Source organism: Mya arenaria, chromosome 2 (assembly GCF_026914265.1).
Source record: "Mya arenaria isolate MELC-2E11 chromosome 2, ASM2691426v1".
NCBI lineage: Eukaryota > Metazoa > Mollusca > Bivalvia > Myida > Myidae > Mya > Mya arenaria.
The window spans coordinates 42293124-42301599 of NC_069123.1; the positions used below are offsets into that span (position 1 = coordinate 42293124).

General features: G+C 34.2%; 1 protein-coding gene across 1 annotated transcript; it reads right to left on the bottom strand.

The window, feature by feature from the left end:
- Positions 1-3861: 3861 nt before the first annotated feature.
- On the bottom strand, positions 3862-8105 carry LOC128214967 (ras-related protein Rap-2b-like). The gene is made up of 2 exons (XM_052921693.1): positions 7972-8105; positions 3862-4529 (listed from the first exon to the last, which is right to left on the bottom strand). Exons 1-2 carry the CDS (start codon positions 7991-7993, stop codon positions 3862-3864), a joined length of 690 nt encoding a protein of 229 aa, XP_052777653.1. The 5' UTR covers positions 7994-8105.
- Positions 8106-8476: the final 371 nt, after the last annotated feature.

Here is an 8476-nt window from a genome sequence, read left to right on the forward strand (position 1 = left end):
AGAAAACCTTTTGTTAAGGCCACAACAAATTGATCATTTGTTCTACGGAGTTTGCCCAAAAAAAGTAGGAGCGAGCGAGCGAAAAAAAAAAAAATACTTTTTTTTGAATTTAAGGCAAATCAGAGGCGAGCGCAAGGCGAAAAAAAAAAAAAAATAAAAAGTATATTTGTTACCAAATTTATCATACAATTATGTCAAGAAATGCTTTTTAATTGCAAACATATGCTCAGTTATTAATGAAAAGGTTTTGATTGTATCACAGTGACATGAAAATCTCTCTCAATATTTAACAAATGGCAATAAGGTCCAGTGCTTTACTATTAACTTCAATTTAAACGTGGATTATTGTAAAGACAACATTCCTCATAGTAACATACAATTATTCGAAGACCAAAAAGAAAACTATTGTATTCATTCCGTAACTTACTATTACAAAAAAAACATTTTAGACTTGTAAGAGTTATTCATGATTTGAGCATTTCTAAATATTGGGTCAGGTCTAAATTTGAACCTCTTGAAGCACATGATTAAATTGGTGTCAACTACTAGTGACTTTGACATTTCAGAAGATTGAAAATGTAAATAACACAGAGACACTGTGGATTAAATTGCGGGACAACATAAATGAAGCAGTATCAAACAAATCATTATATTAGAGCAGGTGGTGGAATAAAGATATTTCCCTTTAAAGAACCCGCCTTTACCCCGAACCTATGGTTTATAGGTCCGTGCCTTGAAAAAGAATATCATGTCGGCCTCCATAGCTTCAATGCCCATAAGAGGGTGAGAGTGGTCTAGTGGTATAGGTGTCCGCCTCTCACCTAAGAGGTTGTGGGTTCGATCCCCACCAGGGGTACTTTCTCATAGCTTCTCAAAAAAAGGACACAGTACTGGTTTCTGCCCAGGAAACGGACTCGAGAGTGATTCTATAAGCTATCAGCTTTCGTCACAATCGAGCTAAAAAAAATAGTATAAACCAATGCCCATAAGAAACAGGCCACTTTAATTACAGGCCATTTTATACAAATGGATCAAAGAAAACAAGTGGATAAAAACGAAGAATTGAGAAAATTAAAACAGTCATTTTACTTATAAAAGGTTTTATTTTCTGATTTTACTGATGTTTTTTATACTGTCCATGTGTATGTAATGCACTAGTCAATTGTAACCACTCCCCAAGGTCCGGGGAATAGCGGGGACTTTGATTTTCAGTCCAGCCAACCCCGGGTATATCCACTGCATTCGCCCGGCACTGTGGGGCCACCTGGAAGGTAAAAACTTGGCCCATTTCCCCGACTAACCCTGGTATACCCCAGGACCTGGGGGGGGGGGGGAAGGGGGCGTGGATTGACTGGTTCATAAATTCAATGTACAGGCTGTTTCTAAAACATTTACAAGTCCTTCTATTTTTATCTGTTTATAACGATTATGATTATATGAAAACTGAGAAATGCATTTTAGAAAATTTAAAAAATAACTCACCAAAACATGTTCAATTGTGTTAAGTCGTGTGTCCGTGTATTTTAATATAAGTTTTGCACTCAAAATCCGATTTAGTTATTATTTAACACAAAATTTTGAGTACAAAACAATGAATTACTTAAAACACACATAGATAATTATTGACTTCTACGCTCTGAAACTGTTGTTGTTTACTGAAGACTGTAATCCATTGACTTTGACATTGATTTTCATTTAAAACGTGTATTTTACATTACGAAAACTGAAAGTAACCCGAAAATTAATACCGGAAATAAATAACAACGGTGCGTCCTGCAAAATATTCCCGACAAAAAAGACTGTCAACAAATATCGGCTGTTTTGCGGTTACCCGGACCTGATTTTGTCCTGACACGAGGAAATTTTGCTCGCGAAGAATGTAAAGCATGGAAATACCTTCAAAAAAGGCGAAGTTTACGTTGAAGGATTAAATTCTTAGTAAAATAACTTCAGAAAATAGAGGAAATTCAGAAGTAAACAAAAAAAATAATATGCGCGACCAAATAGTAAGTGCGGGCGCAAAAAAAAGTTTTTTTTTAATTTTTTTTCGTTTTTCGAATTTTAGGTGCGGCAAATCCGACGAACAAATGATCAATTTGTTGTGGCCTAAGGTTATAATTTCAAAACTTTTTGGAAGTTCTGACATAAAAGAAATACTATGTAAGTAACCTGATTTGTGGAATTGTTTCACTTTTCGGTGCTTGAGTAAAGTTAAGTTAGATCGCATTTGCCCGTCGGTCTCTTGGAACATAAATTTTACGCAAGGAACTCGAAATGTTACAACTTTAATATACCATGTACAATATACTCGTATATTTAATAAACTCACTGATGAGCAATAAAAATAAAATCTGAACTAAAATCGGCAATACATTAGCAATTATTTATGTGTTTATCGGTATAAAAAACCAGCATGTTGCAGTTATAACTGGTAAATACAGGCATCGTTTATCGTTTTATTAAAAGCCGTATATAATTCTTTGTGAACATAATTATGAACAAAACCACGACAATAACTTAAACCAATATCATCCACGCGGATTACTATTACAAGATGATTATTACGAGACATGTGGGGCATGTCTAGAGAATGCGAACATTTCACACAATTAACATTTTTTTTCATACGAGTATTGTTTCTTTTTCAAATATTATTGCAAACTTTTAGTGTAATAATTGAATTTTACTTTAATTTAAACTGCACAGTAACATCACGCACGCACGCACGCACGCACGTACGCACTCACACACACACACATGCGCGCGCAATTTCAATTTCAATTGATTTAAGTTAAAATTAAAACCTATAAGATAGTTTTCAGATGTTAATGCTAAGAAATGTTATATAGATCAGTAAGCATATGGTGCTCTGTGTACAGTCGTGCTGTTCATTAAAAAAAAAAACAGATTGTTTTTAGGTAAGATTGGGTGTTCTTATTCGAAATGATCGATGTCTAATCAAATGATGTTAAATACATAAATATATAAATAAATAAATATTATAACTTCACATAGAATGCCATATTGCAACATTGTTCTTAAGATTACACATAAAACAGCCATCTTACACATTTATTACAGGTTCTTACCTCTCATGATGAGTCAGAAATAAAACTGAAAAAAAAACAGTCCCTCGTATTATTGTGCGGACACAGTTTTCAAAACAACACTAGCCACGATTGTTGCTATCTGTTAGATTAAACCTATTCATTTGATATGAACAATGTTTATGCATGTACGATATCATTTTATTAATTACTATCGTTTGCGCACTTTGTTTCGCTAGAATAAGGACGTAAGCTGTTGGTAAAACCGTAGAAAAAAACGGTGACCTTTGACCTACTGGCCCCTATAACAATAAGTTACCTATCTTTGCTAAGAGCACTCTACCATCGAACTGTCATGGTCTTATGTTCACCGGTCATTTTGAGGACAAGCCCAAGTTCATCGACCAGCAGACCAGCTTTGCAAACCTATATAGCCCTCTTCCTTCAGAGAAATGCAATCAAGTTTGCTAATTGTCTTTAAAATACAATAATGATATGTACATGAAACAGCAATGTTAGTAAAACACAGAAACGTTTTATTTAACAACATAAATCAAATAACACTGTCAAATCAGTTTCAGTTACACATATTACGTACTTATGTTCAGTCAAGCATTATCACAAAGTATATAGGTACATAATAAACAAGAACGCTATTAAATATTGTACAACATGATTAGCAGTGACTAAACATTATAGTATGAACACAATTATGGCACTGTACGTTTAAATATATATATATATATATATATATATATATATATATATATATATATATATAACGTTTAGGGGTGCGGTTGATGTAAACTGGTCCTCATTTCGGGACTTCAACAGATTGGGTTCGAGACTTGCTTTTGAAAAGACCTGATGTTGTCTTTTCCGATTTTGCTATTCTCATCACTGGCATTGAAATCCTTCTGATAAATGTCAGACGTTTCTCTGCCAGCGTAATTCTTTCTCTGATTTTATTTTCAAGAGCTTGAAATACAATATCAATATTGTCGCCTGTTTTGGCAGACGTATTTACAAACTTTTCCTCCCAATCCATACACACAACCGACTCGGTCACTGCATGTGAATGACTTTCGTCTGCATCTAAATCAGTTTTATTTGCCACAACAACAATGGAGTACTGTCCTGTTTGTTTTTGTAATCGTATTTCATCCCGGAGGTTTTTAACAGTTTCAAAGCTTTCTGGGTCATTAACAGAAAAGACGAGTAGGAATGCATCGCCTGTTGCTATGGCAAGTTTTCTCATTGCAGGGAACTGATGAGATCCGGCCGTGTCCAGAATGTCGATATCAACACTCACACTTTCAAACTGCATCCGGTGTCTGTGTAGTTCCTCTATAGTCTCTTTATGGCTTTCAGTGAATTTATCGTGCATGAATTTGCTAATAATAGAACTTTTCCCGACCCCAGCCGTCCCCATGACTACGACCCGATAGTTTTGCTTTATAGAGTCCTTTCCCATTGGCACTGCTGAAAATAGAAAATAATAAGTAAAATTATGTAAGTGTTTGTACTTGCAGAGTATGTACTTGTATGAGATACATACTTACCTCCTTTCGTTCATTTATTCACAGTAAGTTGTTATTTATAAGTGCGTTACAAACGTAGTATCTGTGTTCATATGAAAGAAACTTTAAAAAACCAGAAAGAATATTGTTCTTGTTCATAATATTACTCTCTTGCATAACTGTTGTCTCACTTGACATTCGTTTTTAAACGGTGCATTGTTAATTGCTATTCCAAGCTTTAAATATCTTGCAGTGGTATAAAAACTTTGAAAAAAAAATATTGGTGCTTTAAGAAAAATATCCATAAGCCATATCCTAGTCTTACTGTACCTCAGTATGTTAAAAGCTTTTCTATCTGCAAGTGTTGGTTCGTCATTGTATTATTCTTATACAAACACACAACTTTCCATGCTTGTCATTAAGAAAAAGCAATACCCCAATAACTTGCGAGATTATAGCAACGCCTTTCTATATTAACCTTTCGAATATTTCCCACATCTCTATAATAATGAGACACATGGTTGACTACCCGCGATGGTTTATCAACAATGTAGATGTTCACATTCCTCATTTGATATAATTGGGCAACAGAAGTCGCACTTTCTTGTGTTTGATATGCTGGGGTAGCACCATTGTTGAAATTTCTGTATCAAATGAACAGCTTTAATAGCACTGGACTATTCTCTAGAACAATGCGGTAGAGGTAACTGACCGTTTACTGAACAAATAAGCTAAGACAATTATGTGTATGGAAAGTCATCATATCACAGTAAGATTATAAGTATCTTCCATGGCCGCTCGTGTTTACCTCGTTTCCGAAGAACACCCTATTGTAAGGGTGGGATAAACCAATCATAGATCAGTGGCCCTGGTAGATGTTTTTTCTCCCACGTCAGTTGAACAAAATAATGTTAACATGTTTTTATTTCGCTGGAACTCTTTTGTGCGTAGTTGAAATAATTCACGTATAGATATGTTAAAATTTGTGGTTGTCATAGATATGCTCGTAATGATTCAAAATATGTAAATAGTAAAATTGTTCTTCGAATAATTCTTTAGATGTTTTTGGATTTTAAATTTCCACAGGACATAGTTTCCATGGTGCTACAGACGACGGTCTTCAACATGGGAAATAAACACGTGATGGCAATAAAAGGGCAGTTTCATACGGTTACTTTTTATCTTTGCCCCTGGGCAAGATAAGGAAACCCAGCATGGCCGAATTTCTGGATCTACTTTTCTCCCACCTCAGATAAGTACATCCAAAAATTTGACCTCAGATAAGTAGATAAAAAATTTGACCATGCTGGAAATTCTTATCTTGTCCACGAGCAAAGATAAAACAACTACCCGTATGGAACACCTTTTTAATTGTCTATTGTCAATTACCTCCCCTGTTGAGGACCGTCGTCTGTACAACATCATGGAAACCTTGTCTTGTGGTAACATTTTAAATGCTAATTAATTAGGATAATTAAAAATTAAACCTCATTTTCTCAAAACTAGCTTCGCTCGGGTTGGGGTGAACCTATCTTACACACATGGCCATGGAAGATACTTATGATCTTGGGGGGGGGGGGGGAGAAAAGAATCAGACCAGATTTGAACACATAATGATACATTTGGCAAGAAAACATGCTACCGAAATCCCTATCTAAATATTAAGGGAAAAGGGTGTCTTACCAAATCTAACTAATTTCTACAAGTGCGAAAAGTACATGCTTCAATTTGTGCATTTTAAATTAAATTGTACGTAAATTACATCAACACGATCAAAAGCCATTAAAAAAACACCACGCAAAATACACTGAGGAGCTACAACACAATTATTACACATCGGGTTGTTAAAAAATAAAGCTGATATTTCCACTTACAAGTGTTACTACTTGCTTTAAAAAAATATTTCTAATTAAGAATGAGTGAGAATGCCTACATGTGCATTCTTAACATGTATGCTTTATGTAATTTTCAAAAACAATGACGACCGATGAGGACTAAATAACCCATCAACTAATATCAAAAAACATGTAGTAATAAAACCGAATCAACCTACTAGGTCAGGTTTGGAATGGTATAATTACAAATCACTTGTCAATCTTCAATCATTTTCCCTGTATACTTGTAATATGCTGATATAATAACAACATATTAATAAATACTGTTTAAACCAAATCACATGTCAGAATATGTTCCTTTTATAATACCTGATCAATGAGAAGGTATGCAAGTGCTTTAGGCTTGTTGTCGTGCACGTTCTCAAGTTAATTGATATGTGTGTCTCATCTCGTGGGAGATCGTTATATGGGCACGTCTCATTGTAAATTGTTATACGTCGAAAAACAAAAGTGTGTAAAGTTTGCACGAACACTGCTTTTGTGTTTTACAAAATCATGCGTTGAAATAAAACTAGTATTAAAAGCAGAAACCTGATTTTCTTTTTTGAGACCGAACGTAAAAGAGACATTTAACCTGGCATAATTTATTATCTGTATGCTGATGTATGTTAGTAGTGCTTAGACTTGTTTTATTAATATGAATTACTATGAATATACGATATAAATTTAAAAGATATTGTCATAGATTTAGACAGAGTAAAGCTTTAATATTTTAATCCTACATCTACTTAAGTCGATTCTGCACAAGAAATCATTAAAAAGCACAACATTCACCAAATGAATGCCTGTTTGTGTATGCCCTGTATTTGGCTATACATTTCCAGCTCATTCTTATACTCAGAAGCGCTAACTCGGGTAGTGTGACAAAACAAATATCTTTTACGAAAGGTAATCGAATCGATGACGTTTCTGTTACAGAAAACAAGATTTAAATAAAAAGTTAAAATACTCATATAAGATTAATAGCGCGGGTTTTCTTTTGGATGAAAATCAGTTTCATATCATGACTGTGTAAACTGTTATATGGTTTGAATAAGCCTTAATTCGTGATGTTTATCAAAATATTCGTTCGAATGAAAACAATACATATGCGATTCATTTGAGAGTGAGATCTTATATTGACAAGACTGGAAAAATAAGACCAACCTTTAAATTCACGACTAGATCTCGGTTTGCAAATCAACGGTATCTCCCTGCTGAATTGAAATGTTCGAATCGTTATATGTATGATAGTGTATAATATTGGTAATGGAAATATGGAACTTTGTAAGTTTTTTTTATAAATCATAAACCTCAAAGTAAGGTTAAAATGCATAATATCTGTCATTGCTAATTATCTGTTTATTACAGAACATTAGAGTTACCTTTCTAAATTTTGTGTATAACGCTTATAAAGGAAATAAAGAAAACATCGATATCAATAATTATACTCTAATTAGCTATTAAGCGTAAACAGCGGCATTTTGCAATCGTTAAAATGAAAAAAAAAATACAACAACCTGTTTTTACCTTTATCAATCAACGATTTCATAGTTAGCCTCTGAAGCAATTACTAAAGCAAACTATATAATTCACTAACACTGTAGGCTTCTACAAAGCGTAGTCATCCAGTTCTACAGTCTCTCAAATAAAATGGTTACTCCTGCATTACTCCTGCAATGCCAGAGGTCTGTCAATAATATGGCATGGCCATATATATAGCGGCGCATATGAAGTGTTATCGGGCCTCAAAGCAATACGGATAACATGCGGCTGATAGAAGCCAATAGTCTTCGCGATTGATGGAATCGTATTACTATACAAATCACTGTTATTTGATAATGGGCAAATGTATCAGTGGTAAAAATTGGTATCGAAGAGGGTTTGCCCGGGAGACAAAGCTAAAGTTTTTATAAAAGCTGAGTTTGTAAATTAACTGTTTTTGTGCACGAAATATAAATTTCAAGCGATTTTCAACAAGAAAAACAGAGTTTATTTGAAATTGATAAGATACCATATTAGGCCGCTAGGCCGC

Excerpts from the sequence above, each read along its gene's own strand:
- LOC128214967 (XM_052921693.1), bottom strand. The coding sequence starts at position 7,993 with ATGAAATCGTTGATTGATAAAG. Across the intron at positions 4,530-7,971 it reads GAAATCGTTGATTGATAAAG|CAGTGCCAATGGGAAAGGAC; the intron begins GTAAAAACAGGT and ends TTCTATTTTCAG.